General features: G+C 39.3%; 1 protein-coding gene across 2 annotated transcripts; it reads left to right on the top strand.

The window, feature by feature from the left end:
- Window positions 1–14,539: 14,539 nt before the first annotated feature.
- Window positions 14,540–20,939, top strand: LOC308075944 (uncharacterized protein). 2 transcript variants are annotated; one of them, XM_080415978.1, is made up of 6 exons: window positions 14,540–14,622; window positions 15,774–15,906; window positions 18,427–18,535; window positions 19,183–19,406; window positions 19,508–19,660; window positions 19,909–20,939. In XM_080415978.1, the coding sequence occupies exons 2-6, from the start codon at window positions 15,877–15,879 to the stop codon at window positions 20,011–20,013; spliced, it is 621 nt and encodes a 206-aa protein (XP_080272104.1). In that variant the 5' UTR covers window positions 14,540–14,622; window positions 15,774–15,876; the 3' UTR covers window positions 20,014–20,939. The 2 variants fall into 2 exon arrangements, with proteins under 2 accessions (XP_080272104.1, XP_080272103.1); XM_080415977.1 differs by having other exon boundaries at window positions 18,422–18,535.
- Window positions 20,940–21,152: the final 213 nt, after the last annotated feature.

Here is a 21,152-nt window from a genome sequence, read left to right as displayed (position 1 = left end):
TTAAACAGAGCCTTAAAAACTGGGTTGGGGAACTAAGAGAAGGCATCAGAATTAGCAAAAGTTGACATTTTATTTCACATTAAATAACAAAATACAGCTTATGCCACTGTAATACAAGTGGTCAATAGAGCACATCTCTCCATGCATCGTCAAGAGCAGGTAAGCCACAGCACACAAAAAGGGAGTAATTAACTGATAGATTAGTTGTTTCACTGCACTGAAAAAGAGCACACACAATTAGTTCACTATGCCTAGACATGGCATCAAAGAGCGGTTCAGGGGACCAATAATATATCAAAACAGTGGTTTAAAACATACGACTACACACCATATACACATAACAATGCATTAAATAGCTTAAAACATTACAAAAAAGAACACTCCGGTGCACGTGATAAAAACCTCCTTACGGGCGAGCAGAGTGGAGAGCACCTTAATGGCAGAATTCTGCCCCACAAGCTACACAGTATACACAACATGTTTAGCCCCATTTAAGAGTAGCAACAATAGCTACCCTATGTCACCAAACGTATCATATATGATACACACATTACACTGATTTTTTAATAAATCAGTGTAATCAATACTTGGACCAAGAACCTGTTGTATCATATCTGACACATCCCCACTTCCCCCTGGACCATACCATTTGCACTGCAGGTAGTTACAGAGCCTCAGGTGGTCTGACCCAAAATGGCTGCCATCAACTAAACAGGAGAGGTTGATGCACTACTAACAAACAATTATTTTTTAAGCAGTTCTGGTAAGTTTTCCTAGTATATCTTTACTAATATTTTGAAATAAGTGTTGGATAACTTGAATGCACTTATGAGCTCTCAAAATTTAGCATTTGAGTTTGTTTTTTATGATCATGGTCAAGAGTGTTTGTATCATATTTGATACAACAGGTCTATAGTCCTTTACGATTTGTATCATATTTGATACTATAGGTCAAAAAGAAATGTTATTTTTTTTTTGTAATGTTAAAACCGACTTGAAATACCCCTTGTAATACCCCTTGTATCAAATATGATACAACAAATAAATGATACAAAGGAATGTTAAAACAAATAAAAAAATAAAAAAAAATGTTTTAAGACCCAATAAAGTGTCCCTTTTAAAAAAAAAAATATTTTCTGACCTTTCCTTCATAGTTCAGGTTCTAGAGGGTTAACTATTAAAATTTACCATGGGTGACACTGGGAGAGAGAGAGAGAGAACTCATTCAGGACGCAGGATAAAAAAAGTGAAATTGGATGTGATGATATAAAACAAAAATGAGCAGACAAGATTGGAACTGGAACACTATCAAATTTAAGCTGATAAATGCTCTTTGTGGGGTTCCCTCTCCTGATTGGATAAAATAGGTATCCCAACACAAAAATTTATGTTCTGTTTACCAAAGAGCTGGAGAGACTGGGGAGAAAGTAATTTATTGGATTATTCACAACTGCAAACAGAAATCATTAAAGTCTGTACAATTAAATATCTGGTGAAAATGTTAATTTTTTTCACTTCAAGTTCACAATAAATAAGAATGTTTATCTGAGCCAGTCTCTCATCCTTCATTTCTGAGTGCCGCTTTTTCCACTTCGGTGGTATTTGAACCTAGTTGTATTTATAGCTGAGCACCCAATGCCTAAACAAAAAGGCATCCAGGGGAAGCGCACCTGCTATTTTTCCCCCTCAATTTTTTTATGACAAATAAATAAGGGGTTGAATAATTTTAAAGATTAATTTCTTTACAAAATGCTGCTGGAATGAAATAAAATGAATGCTGGAATTAACATCGATTAAAGAGGTTAAGTCACAATTTCCTGTCTACATGTAACTGAAAGACAAGAGGTCTCAGTGTCTTACCTGCTTCAATGTTGAAATCCTGAGGCAGTCTGGAGAGACAGAGGAAGAATAAAGACAGGCTGTGAAAAATGTTGTCCGAAGTCGAAGAGTAGAAAGTTCTGTGCCTTCTGAGTTGTACCCCTGTTTTAAAAATGACTTGAAGTCGGGGGCCACAAGACCGAACCCATAAAAAACACTGTTTGGGAACCACTGCTATATAGGACACAACATTACATATTATGCCCATTATGGTAACTTATTAGAGCCTGCTTCATTCAATTATTTTGATGTTTGAAAGGATCATTTCTGTACCAGTCCTTTACTCCTATATTGTGCAGACTTTGCTTTGGATAGTGAGAAAACAGTGTGATCTGTGCACAGCTGGGTCCCTCCTTCCCTGTCAAGGAAGCGTCTTTGTGAGAAGAATAATGGAGGCAGGCTGGCAATATAGGTTTTTGAGCATCCGGCTGATAAGGGGGATGCTCTAATAATGATTTCTTTCTTTGGTGTAAGCAACACTCTTTTGTCATGCTACATGGTGGAAAAAAACTGCTGAACTACTGAAAGCTACATTGCACGGTCACACCGAACTTTAATTCGACCTATGAGGGTGGATTCTGCCAATTAAGATCTGAGGCCGATTCAAAAAATATCTTCTAAATCCTAAAAAACACATGTTGCTATATCAGTGGTGCTCAAATGTTCATGTCAAGGACCCCAAAAATTATATGTATTTGGCCGCGGATTATATGTATTTATTTCCAGGGACCCCCAGAAGCAAAGATTTGAGTTCGAAAAAAATTGCTTTGAGGGAGGGGGGGTTGAGAGGGAGGTATGGGGTGTGGGGGAGTTGTGTGGGGTTATGTTGACCAATACACACCATTAGTGTTACATTGGAGCTTGAAATTTACAAAATTATTGCCATCAAAATTTAAGTACCAAAGTAAAAGTACTCACATTTTCCAAAGATTGTAAGCTTTTAACTTTTTTTTTACTTTTTACTACTAAAATAGCAGATCTACAAGCTCACAACACATCACATTGTAGATCTGCTTTTTTCAAATAGTTTCATGGCTGTCAGCCAAACGAGGCATGACTTATGCCTGTTTAGTGTTAGCATTTTCAAATAATTGCTATAGCGCCCCCCTTTGGTCAATTGGAGTAAGATTGGTTTCAGTGATATTTGGAATGACCCTCTGTGTGTTCGCTCAAAAATCCCAGGAGGAGACAGTTTTTCAAATAATTCAAAATGGTGGGAGATCTAAAGGTCAAAAGTCAGACCGCGAAAGTTGTTCGTCATGAGGAGACGAATATGTGTATCGAAGTTTCATGGCTGTTGGTCAAACAGGGCATGAGTTATACCTGTTCAAAGTTTTGCATTCAATTGATTGCTACAGCGCCACCCTTTGGCCGATGGTTGTGGCTTTCGTGTCACTGACACTTGACATAGCCCTCTACTATATAGCCGAGTTTCGTAAAAAGTGCCTGCACGACGGTAGAGATAATACGGCGATTATGTGTAAAACGGCGGAAGAACCCCCTCGGACACACCTGTGGACTACACCAGGTACAAATGACTTTTTGTTGCACTCCCTCATGGAGCTACATGCGGATTATACTAGGGTCAGTCCACTCTAGGTGGACACGCACTGACCTTTTGCACCTTAATCCCTTGTATAACGCACTGACTTTTTTTTGGGTCTTTTTATTGTGCTCCTTTTCCTCTAAGCACCTTAACGTCCTTTGTCTATCATGCACAGTATAAGTATAACATGCACAGTATACAATACATTGCTGCTATGCTCAGGCACCTTAGTTTAGTTTTTTAGTTTTTTTATTATCTCAGGTAATTTGTAAATATGTAGATAACTTGTCTGGCCTTCTGTTGCTCTCTTGTTTTTGATCTCCTTCCCACCTGCCCCCCACCCTCTTCTTCTCCCCCCCCCCCCCTCTTCTTTCTATGGAAACTAACGTTGCGATGGGAACGATGTACAAAAAAGAATTTCACCCACTTTTTTACCTTGTAAACCTGTGATGTGACAATAAAACTGATTCTGATTCTGATTCTGATTCTGAACAATAATAAAAGGTAGAGATGCAATAAGGGTCCAAAGGCCCTACGGCCTTGGCCCCTTAAATATATACATATGATATTGACAATTTGTGTGCTTTTTATAAACAATGAATATATTAATAGGGGGTCTAGGACCCCAATGGAAACAAGACCGCAACGATTTTTTTGTTGTTATCCTTTTAGACAAAGTGTCGTGCTGTTTTTACATTTCTGTCTAATAAAATATTCAATCAATCAATCAATAACAAAATGTCCAATAAATATGAAAAGCTACTCCTGTGGATAGGCTATCATAATACTTATTTAATATAGGTAAGGTTTTGCACTCAAATGGTACTGATATGATATCTGGTTTGGCCCATGACTAACTAAGGGAGTTTACCAGGTGGGACTTCTTCCACTACTGAAATCACAAAACTGTTCAACTGAATGTCGGGGGCAGATTTAGCTGTTCAAACACCTTTTCCCAACATTTACAAAACATGAATTGTTTACAAGAATGCCAAATTATAACATAAGCCAGGTGTTGTTGTTTTTTTTCACATTATTTGATTAGCTAGCATTTAAAATAATCTGTTGTTGCCTAGTCCTGGTCCAGAGCGTTAGTGAGTTCTCTCTAACGTTAGACATTGACCAAAGATAACCCTGCCATGTGAGGTCTCCAGCTTTAGTAAAAATAAAAAAACTACTTCGCTACTCACCAAAAAAAAAAGGCTGTTTGTGTTGCTGAAAGTCTATTCTCCATTCTCAAAATGTACTTGCGGAAAAGTACAAAAGTATTGGTATCAAAATGTACTTGAGTACCAAAAGTATAAAGTACTCATTATTCAGAATGTCCCACAATGCGTTGCGATCATAGTTAGGGTTGCATATGAGCTTGTAGATCTGCTATTTTCAAATGGCTGAAATGTATTTAGGGCTGAAGTGGTTACTGTATGCTTTGTAATAATAATCCAAATCTACAAAGTAACTAGTTTCTAAAGTTTTCAAATAATTGTAGTGTAGTAAAAGGATAATATTTGTCTCTGAGATGTAGTGGAGTAGAAGTAAAAGTACTAAAAATTGGAATTACTCCAGTAAAGTAAAAAAAATTGCTCAAAAGTGTACTTAAAGATGGAGTGCCATGATATTTTTCAACCCTAAAACCTGATCATAAGGTATTATTATTATGTAAGGATTTTTTTCAACAAAAAGAAAGTGTACAGTAAGTGTTAAAATGTTGTTTTTATGTGGACATGCCTCCAGTTAATTAAGTATACCTGGTTCTCACCTTAGCACCTCCTCCACCACCTTAGCACCACCACCTGTCCTAGTCCCTCCTCCTCCTCATGCCCACACCTGTTGTGTTATGATAATGAGGGGGAGGGTATGGCTTTGTGATGTCACTAAAGCGCTGTTTCTCTATTGGCACGTTTGACCCTCAAGGTTTCAGCCTCCAGGAAGAAACTCCAAATAGTCAGAGAAGACATAAAACACCATAAAAACACCACCGGGGGGCTTAATGAAGTTCTATCAACCTCATAGACACATGAAAAACAGAAAAAGTGCAAAAACATGGCACCAGCTCTTTAAGGTAGGGTAAGTGATATTTTTTGGTAATTTCTTTTGTTTTATTAAAAAGTTTAAAAGTACTATATTCTGATAGTAATCATTGCTACAGAGCGTTTGTTCGGTCACAGGGGTCTTTCCAGCTCTTTAGTAAACAGAATATAGTATATTTTCAGGTAGGTGACACATTTTAAGCCAATCAGGAGAGAGCACTGAAAATGCATTTTCTGTTTAATAAAGAGCTGGAGAGACATGGGAGACTCATTTTACTGAACAGACACTCTATACCAATGAGTATTATCAGAATGAACAGATGAATTTTGAGTGCAGTTTGTCATCAGAGAATTCTCCATCTGTATCCATGATGTTTTATTACATCACTCTGTGTCATAACATCATGTCCTCAGCCACATTGGTGGCCTAATGTGTTCATTTCTACCACAAGTACAAAATAACTTGTGCAAGATATACTTTTACTAAGTAACTTTAAATGTAGAGCTTATTTATTTTGAAAGAGAGCTTTTAGTGTAGCTCAGTTACCTTTTTATGAAGAGTAACTAGTACTACTACTGTCTGCTCTAAAATATAGACAATGCAGTGCTGTACTGAAAAGAAAAAAATATATAACTCCTTTTCCCCCCCTATTTGTCATTTGTCTCCTTTACTGCCATTGACAACTGAATTTTACCCACAGGATAAAGGTCTATCTATCTAGTACAGTGGTTCTCAGACCCTTTCATGTCAAGGAATGCATTTAGCCGTGGAGTGGACCCCCATCTGAAAATATTTTGTGCCACGGAACTCCATCGAAGATTTGTGTTAAAATGTTTAAAAAAAGATTAAATGTTTCCACAAATTTTGCCAAGATTTTTTGAAAATAGCCGATGCACTATATATAGGGTTAAAGTGGTGAAACTGATTTTGATGCCATATTAACAAATATTGCTGGGGACCCCTGGGGTCCCCGGACCCCACTTTGAGAACCACTGATCTAGTAGCAGTTTAGTTACGTTTATAAAAGTAACTTGTCCAACACTGACAATATCTAAATGTATTTGTCAGATCTGTGATCGGAGTACAACATACACCGGGGGAGGTTCTGCCGTTATGTCCCGACACACAATGGAGGAAGAAGAAGCCTTAAAAAAAATAATGCAGGAGGATGATTTCCCATGTCTGCAGGAAGCAGCCTGTCTCCCAAGGTTATTATAGTTTAGCATTTATCATTTCATTTTCAATTTCTGCGCAGTTTTGATTCGTTTTTAATGTGGATTTTCTAGTTCGTTTTTTATGTTGTGAAAAGGCTTAGTTTATAATTATGTTTTTTTTGTTTTAGTGTTAGTTATGGTATGCACAATGCATCTCAATGTGATGCATTGTGAACTTGTAGATCTGCCATTTTGGAAGATTTTTGACACACTAAGGACATTTTCTGTATGATTTTTGTTTTAGTTTGTTTTGTAACAAGTTTGTTCAGTAAGTTATCGTTTTTGTAAGCTTTGTTTTTATTTATTTTTTATTCTAGTTTTGGTTAGTTGTTCGGGCAGCTGTTCTCTGCTGTTCCCACACCTTCTTCATTTGTCCCATGTTTGGGGGCCCCGCCTCATTCTTACGCCATATGGCACAGGATTACACATTTTTGGCATTTTATGGCTGCATGGTGAAGAGACTTATTTAAATTCAGCACACACATTTTGATAGGATGGTTGAGGTTTGCTTTTAATGCAAATGTTCTGACCCAAGAGTAACGAAAACACAATAGCCTTGGCCTTGCACAGAAGTAAACTAATGACTGAGAGCGAAAATGCATGCATTAGTTCCCAACTGGGTAGTAGTTCCCCTCCTTACTACATTCTAGGGGCACTATAGAGAGCATCCTGACCAACTGTATCTCTGTACTGGTTGGAAGCTGCAATGCATCAGACTGGAAGTCTGTTCAGAGAGAGGTGAGGACAGCGGAGAAGATAATCGGGACTTCACTGCCTTCCATCAAGGACAAAGGACATTGCTCACAACCGTTGTCTGACTAGGGCCAATAACACCAGAACAGACCCTACCCACCCACTCTGCTGCCCTCTGGCAAAAGGGTCCGCAGCATTCAGTGCAGAACAGACAGAGTTTCTTCACCCAAGCCATCAGACTTGTGAACTCTAGATCTATCTATCTATCTTATTTATAAAAAATACATACATACACACACACACACACACACACACACACACACACACACACACACACAAGTTATACCTAAGTACCTTTCACACGTGTTGTCACTTTATCACTCAGTTTATTTGTATTTACCAATTTACTACACGTACTGTGTGTGTGTGTGTGTGTGTGTGTGTGTGTGTGTGTGTGTGTGTGTGTGTGTGTGTGTGTGTGTGTGTGTGTGTGTGTGTGTGTGTGTGTGTGTGTGTGTGTGTGTGTGTGTGTGTGTGTGTGTGTGTGTGTGTGTGTGTGTGTGTGTGTGTGTGTGTGTGTGTGTGTGTTTGTGTTTGTGTGTGAGTGAGAGTCTTACCTATACATTTTGGTCAAAATGGTGGCCACATTTGACCAGGAACAGTAAAGGTGTAACAAAGTTGAATAAACCACTCACAATTTCAACAGTGGGGAGGAAATTATAAGGTCTTGACTTAAGGGAAGGATTTGGGATAGTTGTCAACCTAAAGTACCCTAACCCTAACAATTACAATTTAGGCATTAAGAATTGAGAGAGTTATTTTAAGTCCATTCCATCCATTCCAAGATTAAATCTGTGGGGTGTCATTGATCTCTGGACATTAATGGAGCCTCCACGTCGATTGTGGATGAATAAACATCCTTACTGATATTTTTCAACTCTTGAATTTTATTCAACACATCATAATGTCTTGAATGCTGGTAAGAAGAGGAGTACGGGTTATTAAATGGTCAATGAAGATACAGGTCAAAGAGAACATACAATTCCCTCCTTATAATCATTGTCATGTCATTCTTTGGGTAGTGCAGTGTTTTCACATTGCTTTCGCTACAGTAACCACTCCCTGAGCACCAGCTTCTGCAGCCTGATCTTTAGAAGCCGCACCAAAGCCAGCTGCACCTCCTACTATAGCCCCTAGTAAAACCCCATGCTACACCCCCTGCTACAGCACCATCCAGACCGAGTGTAACACCCAGGCCGAAATAGGGGTTACTAAAATACATAAAAACACTTTACTCGACCATGCCAGTTGGGTTAAACCAGCAAGCCAATTAAGGCTTAACATTGAAGGAGGTTCGTTTAACATAGCCTTAAAAACTGGGTTGGGGGACTCAGTGAAGACATCAGAATTAGCTAAAGTTGACATTTTATTTCACATTAAAATACAGATTATGCCACTGTAATACCAGTGGTCAATAGAGCACATCTCTCCATGCATCGTCAAGAGCAGGTAAGCCACAGCACACAAAAAGGGAGTAATTAACTGATAGATTAGTTGTTGTCACTGCACTGAAAAAGAGCACACACAATTAGTTCACTATGCCTACACATGGCATCAAAGAGCGGTTCAGGGGACCAATAATATATCAAAACAGTGGTTTAAAACATACGACTACACATCATATACACATAACAATGCATTAGCTTAAAACATTACAATAAAGAACAACCTGACATTACGTGCACGTAATAAAAACCTCCTTACGGGCGAGCAGAGTGGAGAGCACCTTAATGGCAGAATTCTGCCCCACAAGCTACACAGTATACACAACATTTTTAGCCCCATTTAAGAGTAGCAACAATAGCTATAAATGTAACAATTAAAACTTACCATGGGTGACACTGGATCACACTCTGCCCGCCTGTGCAAAATATGCAAACAATCTGTTGTTGACTGAGAACATCCTGCCTTTAAAAGGCCAACCAGACCATGATTGGACAGCAGTCGGATTGTTTCACCAATCACACACACACACACACACGCACGCGCGCGCACACATGCGCACACACACGCACGCACGCGCACGCACACACACACACACACACACACACACACACACACACACACACACACACACACACACACACACACACACACACACACACACACACACACACACACACACACACACACACACACAATCACAGTCCACCACAGTGGGAGTAAGAGACATAACATACGTTAAAAACTCCAAAAAACTATAAGCAAATAATGAATGAACGACATGAACAACAAGCAAGAGAGACAAGCAACACAATCTTTGCTTTTGCATTGGTGTCTGGAGCTGGTACTGCAGAGCTATAGCTATGGAGCTAAGGCTGGGACTGAAGCTGGATCTATGTTTGTGTAAAATGAGTATGAGGGCCTATTTTCAAAAAAGGAACTTTAGGTGAAAACATTTCCACCAAATTTTTTTTTAGCATGTAGTGGCCTTTAAAGGACAACTTTGTTTTTTACAACCAAGGTTTATGTTTTAGCTTGTAATTAAAGTAAATAAAAGATGAGTGTTAAATTTGTCTAAATATGTCTATATAGGCTAGGTCTTTTTTTACACAATAGAAAAGGTCCCATGGTCTTGGATGGCCAGATGTGAGTTATTGGGGGCTAGAAGAGCTACTGTAAATAATAATATAAATCACCCGGTTAGTGTGTAAAAAAAGACCACCTGCCCTAATGCCCCCGCCCACTGTGAAAAAGATCGCGAAAGTTGCTAAAACTATAGAAAGCAGTAAATGAAAAAAGAAATCAACACTCATCTTTTATTTACTTTAATTACAAGCTAAAACATAAACCCTGGTTGTCCTTTAAACTGTCTCACTAATGTGGTTAATGTTCGGCCCCTGAACCAGAAGAGACCTGATGCAAGCAGGCCAGGCCCTAGAGCCAGCCAGGCACCTGCACACACACACACAAATACAGTCATAAACACAAAAAGGACACAAATACAGTCATAAACACAAAAAGGACACAAATACAGACATAAACACAAAAAGGACACAGTTTGTCCTTTCTTCAGCTCTTCCTTCTCTTTACGTCTCTTCTCTTCAGTCTCTTTAAGAATTCTCTGTTTCTCTGCTATTGCTTTAGAACCCAGGATGATGTTTCCAGTGGTGCTCTTTCCAGCTCCAGTCCTCTCAACCATCTCAATCCGAACTTCAACATTCATTATGATAGCTGGTGGATTCAAAGGAAATGATTATGGATGATAGACATTTGAGATTACAAATGTCATTATAGATTTTCTCCTTGTTTGTAAAAATAAATAAATATCCTAGCAAGATACGTACCTTCAGTTGCCTTCGTGCTACTTGAATCTGCAAACATGTCTGTTTTGAGGTTCTGCCTTACTAGAGAGAGAGAGAGAGAGGACTCATTTCAATTCAATCTTTATTTCAGACTCAGGGTCCATACAACAGATGACAATCACACAGTAAAAACAATTAAAATAATAAAAAGAAAAAAAAACACATTAAAAAAACAGTCCAACTACAGCTGTTCAAAGTCAGTAGAGGCTGTTACGCCAATGTCTCCATATCATGGAAGAGAACCGAGTAGAACTCTTGACAGGGTTAATTAAAATCTTAATAACATGATTTTCAGACTTTTCAAGACGACATATGAATTTGTACATTAAATTTCTTAACAGGGCTTGACAGGTAGGTACCCCCAGGTTTACAAACAACTGGCTGGCACTGTGCCATCTTGGTACCCTCACTAGCAACCGTAGAGCATCATTATATGCAACTTTTAGTTTTCGCATGCTGCTAGCTTTGTAGTTACTCCATAAGTGAGCCGTATACAATGGTGTACAATGGCGTCATTCAGGACGCAGGATAAAAAAAGTGAAATTGGATGTGATGATATAAAACAAAAATGAGCAGACAAGATTGGAACTGGAACACTATCACATTTAAGCTGATAAACGATCTTTGCGGGGTTCCCTCTACTGATTGGATAAAATAGGTATCCCAACACAAAAATGGATGTTCTGTTTACCAAAGAGCTGGAGAGACTGGGGAGAATGTAATTTATTGGATTATTCACAACTGCAAACAGAAATCATTAAAGTCTGTACAATTAAATATCTGGTGAAAATGTTTTTTTTCCCTCACTTCACGTTCACAATAAATAAGATCATCCTTCATTTCGGAGTGCCGCTTTTTCCACTTCGGTGGTATTTGAACCTAGTTGTATTTATAGCTGAGCACCCAATGCCTAAACAAAAAGGCATCCAGGGGAAGCGCACCTGCTATTTTCCCCCCTACATTTTTTCATGACAAATAAATAAGGGGTTGAATCATTTTAAAGATTAATTTCTTCTTTCAGCTGCTGGAATGAAATAAAATGAATGCTGGAATTAACATCGATTAAAGAGGTTAAGTCACAATTTCCTGTCTACATGTAACTGAAAGACAAGAGGTCTCAGTGTCTTACCTGCTTCAATGTAGGCAGTCTGGAGAGACAGAGGAAGAATAAAGACAAGCTGTGAAAAATGTTGTCCGAAGTCGAAGAGTAGAAGGTTCTGTGCCTTCTGAGTTGTACCCCTGTTTTAAAAATGACTTGAAGTCGGGGGCCACAAGACCAAACCCATAAAAAACACTGTTTGGGAACCACTGCTATATAGGACACAACATTACATATTATGCCCATTATGGTTACTTATTAGAGCCTGCTTCATTCAATTATTTTGATGTTTGAAAGGATCATTTCTGTACCAGTCCTTTACTCCTATATTGTGCAGACTTTGCTTTGGATAGTGTGATCTGTGCACAGCTGGGTCCCTCCTTCCCTGGCAAGGAAGCGTCTTTGTGAGAAGAATAATGGAGGCAGGCTGGCAATATAGGTTTTTGAGCTTCCTGCTGATAAGGGGGATGCTCTAATAATGATTTCTTTCTTTGGTGTAAGCAACACTCTTTTGTCATGCTACATGGTGGAAAAAAACTGCTGAACTACTGAAAGCTACATTGCACGGTCACACCGAACTTGTAATTCGACCTATGAGGGTGGATTCTGCCAATTAAAATCTGAGGTCGAGGGAGAGGGAGGTATGGGGTGTGGGGGAGTTGTGTGGGGTTATGTTGACCAATACACACCATTAGTGTTACATTGGAGCTTGAAATTTACAAAATTATTGCCATCAAAATTTAAGTACCAAAGTAAAAGTACTCACATTTTCCAAAGATTGTAAGCTTTTTCCAAAATAGAAGATCTACAACCTCACAACGCATCACATTGTAGATCGTCTTTTTTCAAATAGTTTCATGGCTGTCGGCCAAACAAGGCATGACTTATGGCTGTTTAGAGTTAGCATTTTCAAATAATTGCTATAGCTATTGCTATAATTTGGTCAATTGGAGTAAGATTGGTTTCAGTGATATTTGGAATGACCCTCTGTGTGTTTGCTCAAAAATCCCAGGAGGAGACAGTTTTTCAAATAATTCAAAATGGTGGGAGATCTAAAGGTCAAAAGTCAGACCGCGAAAGTTGTTCGTCATGAGGAGACGAATATGTGTATCGAAGTTTCATGGCTGTTGGTCAAACAGGGCATGAGTTATACCTGTTCAAAGTTTTGCATTCAATTGATTGCTACAGCGCCACCCTTTGGCCGATGGTTGTGGCTTTCGTGTCACTGACACTTGACATAGCCCTCTACTATATAGCCGAGTTTCGTAAAAGGTGACTGCACGGTAGAGATAATACGGCGATTATGCGTAAAATGGCGGAAGAATAATAATAAAAGGTAGAGATGCAATAAGGGTCCAAAGGCCCTACGGCCTTGGCCCCTTAAATATATACATATGATATTGACAATTAGTGTGCTTTTTATAAACAATGAATATGCTAATAGGGGGTCTAGGACCCCAATGGAAACAAGACTGCAAGGACTTTTTTGTTGTTATCCTTTTAGACAAAGTGTTTGACTGTACTCGTGCTGTTTTTAAATTTCTGTCTAATAAAATATTTAATCAATCAATCAATCAATCAATCAATCAATCAATCAACCAATCAATCAATCAATCAATCAATCAATAACAAAATGTCCAATAAATATGAAAAGCTACTCCTGTGGATAGGCTATCATAATACTAATTTAATATAGGTACGGTTTTGCACTCAAATGGTACTGATATGATATCTGGTTTGGCCCATGACTAACTAAGGGAGTTTAGATGAGTTTACCAGGTGGGACTTCTTCCACTACTGAAATCACAAAACTGTTCAACTGAATGTCTGGGGCAGATTTAGCTGTTCAAACACCTTTTCCCAACATTTAAAAAACATTAATTGTTTACAATAATGCCAAATTATAACATAAGCCAGGTGCTGTTGTTTTTTTCCTCCACATTATTTGATTAGCTAGCATTTAAAATAATCTGTTGTTGCCTAGTCCTGGTCCAGAGCGTTAGTGAGTTCTCTCTACGTCTTGCCAGGCGCGCTGGTAGACATTGACCAAAGATACCCCTGCCATGCGAGGTCTGGTCTCCAGCTTTAGTAAACAAAACTATTTCGCTACTCACCAAAAATAAAAGGCTATTTTGTGTTGTTGAAAGTCTATTCTCCAGGGTGGGAAGCCTCTCAGCACCCCACCATCTGTATAATACACTTTTTGGGGGCAGCCGGGCAGAAAATAAAATATGTCCGCCAGACGGAAATCATTTTACTTATTCCACTGCGCTCTCTACAGATTTGGTCAATGGTAATTTATATTGACCAGATCTATAGAGGGCGCAGTGGAGTAAATAATACATTCCATCTGGTGGACATATTATATTTTCTGCCCAAAACGTGTGTTATACAGAGAAGGTGGGGTCCTGAGAGGCTTCCCACCATGGAGAATAGACTTTTAACAACAACAGCCTTCATTTCGGTATTGTTTTGTTAATTTTTACTAAAGTTGGAGACCTCGCACAGCAGTGGAATGTTCGGTCTATGAGCAGAGCAGCGCGCCTGGCAGAGCGTTAGAGAGAACTCACTAACGCTCTGGACCAGGGCTGTTTGTTGACCTGCCATCAGTATCTTTTCATGCCACTAGATGGCGGTAGCGGCTCATTGTTTGGAATGAGTGCCACTGGAATTAAATGCCAAAAGAAGAACGTTTTCAAAACATTCGAGAAGCGTCGGACCCCATTGAAACATTCTGGAATGAGCGAGCACTCTGTGTAACATTCAGGATGTATTACACTATCTCTATTCTCTAAGGTCTAACTTTCTACATACTCATAGAGATCAATGTTTTCAGAAGCTCCTTTGACTAAATATGGAAAGTAGATTTACCCATAGTTTTGTTAACTTCGTTGATTAAAACCCAGCGTTGAGTAGTAGCTAAGCTATGAGTAGCTAAAGTAGTGTACCTTCACTACACGTAAAATCAGTGGTGGAAACAATACTCTCATTTTTTACTTAAGTAAAAGTATCAATACTGCAATGTAGAAATACTCTGTTACAAGTAACAATCCGGAATTCAAAATTGACTTGAGTAAAAGTACAAAAGTATTGGTATCAAAATGTACTTGAGTACCAAAACTATAAAGTACTCATTATGCAGAATGTCCCACAATGCGTTGCGATCATAGAGTTAGGGTTGCATTATGAGCTTGTAGATCTGCTATTTTCAAATGGCTGAAATGTATTTAGGGCTGAAGTGGTTACTGTATGCTTTGTAATAATAATCCAAATCTACAAAGTAACTAGTTTCTAAAGTTTTCAAATAATTGTAGTGGAGTAAAAGGATAATATTTGTCTCAGATGTAGTGGAGTAGAAGTAAAAGTACTGAAAATTGGAAATACTCCAGACTCAGTACAGTAGAAATTACCTTTAGCTGTTTTTCCCCCATGTGACTGGGTAGCTTTTGGCAAAATCTACTAAACATTTTCAGTGGCTCATCAACATGAAATGGCACAACAGATGAATTTTGAGTGCAGTTTGTCATCAGAGAATTCTCCTTCTGCATCCATGATGTTTTATTACATCACTCTGTGTCAAGGTCTATCTATCTAGTACAGTGGTTCTCAGACCCTTTCATGTCAAGGAATGTATTTAGCCGTGGAGTGGACCCCCATCTGAAAATATTTTGTGCCACGGACCTCCATCGAAGATTTGTGTTAAAATGTTTCAAAAAATATTAAAGGTTTCCCCAAATTTTGTCAAGATTTTTTGAAAATAGCTGATGCACTATATATAGGGTTAAAGTGGTGAAACTGATTTTGATGCCATATTAACAGATTTTGCTGGGGACCCCTGGGGGTCCCTGGACCCCACTTTGAGAACCACTGATCTAGTAGCAGCTTACCTAGTTACGTTTATAAAAGTAACTTGTCCAACACTGACAATACCTAAATGTATTTGTCAGATCTGTGATCGGAGTCTAACCGTGGGAGGTTCTGCCGTTATGTCCCGACACACAATGGAGGAAGAAGAAGCCTTAAAAAAATACTGCAGGAGGATGATTTCCCATGTCTGCAGGAAGCAGCCTGTCTCCCAAGGTTATTATAGTTTAGCATTTTTTATTTCATTTTCAATTTCTGTGCCGTTTTGGTTAGTTTTTAACGTGGGTTTTCTAGTTTGTTTTTTATGTTGTGAAAAGGCTTAGTTTTAATTATGTTTCTTTTTGTTTTAGTGTTAGTTATGGTATGCACAATGCATCTCAATGTGATGCATTGTGAACTTGTAGATCTGCCATTTTGGAAGATTTTTTACACACTAAGGACATTTTCTGTATGATTCTTGTTTTAGTTTGTTTTGTAACAATACAGTTTCAGTAAGTTATCGTTTTTGGTAAAGCTTTGTTTTTATTTTTATTTATTTTTTATTCTAGTTTTGGTTAGTTATAGCCAGTGCCATCTATTAGAGAGTTACGCCAACTTCATTCACTTCGTTCACTTCTTCGGACCAGGTCTTCTACATACACATACATTGGCGAATAGTGACAAATCCAGTGGTGGACGAAGTACTCAACCCCAGTACTTGAGTAAAAGTACAGATGCTTTTAAAAATTCTTAAGTGCAAGTACAAGAGTAAAAGTGCAGTACATTTATATATATATATCTATATAATGTTTTCACAATGAATTTATAGAACCTTGTAAGCGATGTAGTTTGTCTTAGGTAAACAAAACACAGCAAACATTTGAAAATGTATGTTTTTTTATGTCTGTGTGTGCGTTTTTTATAACATGGACTTCAGATAAGGCCATGGGGTGTTCTTGGAGGTTTGTCAGGCTGATTCAGCTGCTGATCAGACTCTGTTCGTTCTTCTCCTGCTGCCGCCATTACCGTGTTTTGTTTTGAGTTGAAACAAGAACTAAAAAAAGTGGTGGATATATGGATAGGTTTGCGTGCCTGGATGACGTATTTCCGCTTTTATGTAGATTAGGGGTCTTCAACGTTTTTCGGGCCAAGGACCCCTTAGCTGATAGAGAGATGAAGCAGAGACCCCATACTGTATATTCTTATTTTATAGAATGCTTTCCATTCTGTCATACAGAAACATGAATGGCGCATACATTGTGGCCTTGCATAGAACTTTAAAATTCTGTTCAGCTCACAAGCCAGACATCGTCATTTAAATTGCCATCCAGCTCTGTGCAGTTTTGGAGAAGTAAAAACTCCTGACTAGACACATAACTTTGACATGCCAGAGACAACACTGTTTTGTGTGAAAGCCATCAAACCTCAGAATGGTGAAGTAGAGCAGTGTGTTCTTCAGAGCTTCTTCACAGCTTTCATGACATCTGACAATTCAGCAATAATGTCTTTGTCAAGTGACTCCCTAGTCCCTGTGTAGCATGCAGTTTAACCTGTGACCTGTGTAGCATGCAGGGCCATCAGGTGCACACATAGGAGCCAACCAGTGCTCAAGCACCTGACTGTTTGCTTTCATAGGAGAAATTGCCCTTCTTTTATTTAAATATCGGTCTTGCTGAACCACAGTTGCTCTCCACCCTGCTTTCATTCAATACAATGTAGATGAGTCTGATAAGTCTGAAAACGTTTTAGTTGAGCATGGCAGTCGCCATGTTTCTTGTTAAAACCAGAGTATAAAAGGCACGAAAATAGCAAATGAAGTTGTCAGCACTCACTATGCAACACTTTTAAAAACACGCAGCAGAAGAAGGAAATCTTCTCAGACATAATGTGGGTGTGAAGTGTGGTTTACATTATGCAAGTAACACTCAAAAGTGTGAACTTGCTACAATAGGTTCTATTGATAGGCTTTTTATTAGGGCTCATCTATGCATCATTATCATTCATATTTGTAATTATATGAAGTATGTACACTTTTGCTAGACGGGTCTATATTGTTTAACTTATCTGTTGCCTAAATTGCTACTGTTGGGGGGTAGAGTTGGGTAGTCTTTCTTACAATTTATATTTGCTAATAGTATGTTGGATTCATGCATATTTTCAGACATATAAAACAAAACAAAAAAGTATCCGAAAAGAAAATGGGTGGCCCCCCTGCAGTGACTCAGAGGACCGCCTAGAGGTCACAGACCCCCTGTTGAATACCCATGATGTAGATCCCAGTGTAGAGTGTGTACTGTGATAGGTTTCCTTCTTTGAAGAACACAGCGTGTGGCCAATTGCATTTTATTGAAGAAGGGAAAAAAAAATTGGGAAAAAAGAACAGCCAACCTAAAAGTAACTAGTACTTCACAGCCTTCCTAGAAATGTACTTGAGTAAAAGTGAAATATTTGTCTGGGAAATGTACTTGAGTGGAAGTAAAAAGTATTTAAAAAATGTAATACTCAAGTAAAGTACAAATACTCCAAATCTGTACTTAAGTACAGTACTCAAGTAAATTTACTCCGTTACTGTCCACCACTGGACAAATCCCTAAACCGGAAGTTCATGGAATGCATTGAAGTCGACGGCTCCTTGTCACTATTTCCAGCTACATGAATCACGTGACCGACGCTGTTTCTGACCCCTCATTGGCGCAACTCTCTAATAGAAGGCTCTGGTTATAGCTAACTATAACTATAACTGTTTACCCAGAACAGAGACACAGTGAGCCCAGCAGGGGAGGGAGGAGAGCTAAGGTGTCTCAGCTCAGACCTACACAGCATGAAGAAGGGAGGATGATGACAGGAACCTGCAGCCTAGTTGGAAGTAGGTCTGATAAGTTAATTATTACACAATTGTCAGAATCTTTTCCATTCATCTGTGTATAAATGCGTCTGTTGAAAATCTATACACACTGTATACATACTGTACATGTTCCAACTTAAAAGATTGTGCAAATAACAGATCTACAAGCATACAACGTGTCGCAATCCGACGTGTTCTGAGATTGTGATTGGCCTTTTCCACTATTTCAACTACAAGTACTAATTTATTACGATCCATAGTACATTATTTATTTCGATTATTGTTACCGATCATTGTCAGTCATGTCTTTGTATATTTACTTAATTTGCCATATCTGCCCTTTACAATTTTGGTTTACAAAGCCTAAAAGGCAAACAAAAATGTAATTTTTAATTGATATGTTCCAGGAAACAAAGTCTTTTGCACATCTGATCGGCTCAACGTAGAGAATAAAATACGCACACCGTCTGCACTTGCACAATAGGAACACTTTTATTTTAGCAACGTTTCGGTCACATAGACCTTCTTCAGGCATCTGGGATGCGTGAAGAAGGTCTATGTGACCGAAACGTTGAATAAAAGTTTTCCTATTGTGCAAGTGCAGACGGTGTGCGGGTCATTTTATGTTCCAAATTGTATCGTCTAGTAAAATGTCGTGATTGCAACAGCCCTTGTTGGAAGAGGAAGGCATCTGCCTGGACATCAGGCTGACCGGCCTCTCCTTCTCCCAGAGGCTCCAAATTCAAAACCGGCCAGCAGTTATGAAAGAGACGGCAACCCACCGGCCTTCTCCTCCCCCAGTCTCCAGTCTCAAGGCCCTGCGGTGCAGCTGGTCCCCCGGCAGCTAGTTTCACTGCTGAGGCATAAAACCTTCATGTCTGAGATGCAACGGGTGAGGAAACCTGATCCTAGTTTAGGCTACTAAAGCACGACACAGTTTCCTTCTCAGCTCTGTGTGAATTGTTTAGTGTCTCTCTTTGTTTTATGTGACAGGCTACGGAGGTGAACCAACATGATCCCTCTGTCTGCAGCGCGTGTGTGGCGGAGCAGGCTTCTCTGGCCTTGGATGCTTTTATCAGGAGAAAGACGACACAAATAGATAGCCGAAGACTGGAGGCCAGACTAAACATGCACTTATGCAACTGGGTATGTGCTTTTGTCCCTTAAGGACACACACAGACAGGCACGCACATGCGCGCCGCACACACACACACACACACACACACACACACACACACACACACACACACACACACACACACACACACACACACACACACTCACTAACTATCTCTCTCTCACTCATTGTCAACCATTTCTACTTCCACTTTATTTATTGATCATTTATTGATCTTACGGCCTGACTGACAATTAGTATTTCCCTTGTGTTACAGGACAGCGTGTGCCTTTTGGGGGAGTTGGCGAGGAGCCTTCCTAAGCCCTCCGACGCCCCTCGCAGGATTTGGGAGGAACTGATAGGCAGAGACAGGTCACAGTAACCTGGAGTTGCCATGACTACGAGTCAGGAAAGTGAAGTCGCCCTGACAACAGATGAAATGAGGGGTTACCCTGACAAAAAAATCTTACAGGAACTCATTTAGCAGGACCTCGCTGTGCTTTTTTCCGACAGCTACAGGCATGACAGACAAAGTAAGTATGAATTCGAGGAAGGGGAGCTGCTGGGTTTCGGACGGGGAGACAACCATATATCTACCTCTGTATTCGTACCGTTGAGAGAGATTTTCATTAGTGAAATAACCACCAAAATTAGAATAGGCACAAGTTAACTAGACTGCCTGGGTTTCATCCAGTCTGATTACGACCCTTTTATGGCCGTTCTTTTGTTTTTTATGGTGTGGCACTGTAGGAAGGGAGCTGTGAGTGAGTCTGTCTGTGTGTGTCTGGGGCATGCTGCCAGTAGGCCAAGGAAGTATCTCCATGCATTTTCTTTCATGTTTCATTATTTATTTATGCTTTAATTTTATTCTGGAAGTCAATGAGGGTGAGATTGGGCTGAAACCTTGCCCAAATATGGAGTCATATTAGATGACTGACATCAGACGAACCACCTCTGCATTTACCCATCCTAGAGCTGTGGCTTTCATTAATACGGCACCCAGGGAGCAGTTAAGTTAGGGGATGATTAGTCTCCCAAGACAGACTGTTGGCTCACACAAATTTCAAATGCCTCTGTGCTTAACAGTCTGCGCTTTGAAAGCACTGAAAATTTGCAGAAAATATAGCGGTCGTCCCGACTCTCCCCTACATCCGTTTAGCCTTTGCAGCCGCGTAAATAAGCCCTACTGGACATCGAATTAGTCTTAAGCCATTCTAGCTTGCTGCTAGCAGTAAAGGAGTAAAGATATGTTTAAATATATTTTGTGTATGAAAAGGCGAGACAGATGACAGCTTCTTGTCACAACTTCTGAGAGGCATTTGAAGATAATGGAAGAATCATCTGGCTTGAGAGGCTACGGCATGATTATCTGCCTTCCGTTATACCAGTCTGTGCAAGTAGTTGCTAACATTAGTCAAGCCTTTCGTCACTGGGATTTTGTTCAAAGAAAGCCAATGCACCCTACTTGAGTACAAAATCAACATTTATTCTTGTATCATTGTATTAAAGTTTAACACATAA

Source organism: Gymnoscopelus braueri, assembly GCF_963280865.1.
Source record: "Gymnoscopelus braueri genome assembly, chromosome: 20".
Taxonomy (NCBI): Eukaryota; Metazoa; Chordata; class Actinopteri; order Myctophiformes; family Myctophidae; genus Gymnoscopelus; species Gymnoscopelus braueri.
This window is presented reverse-complemented; position numbering and strand designations above follow the sequence as displayed.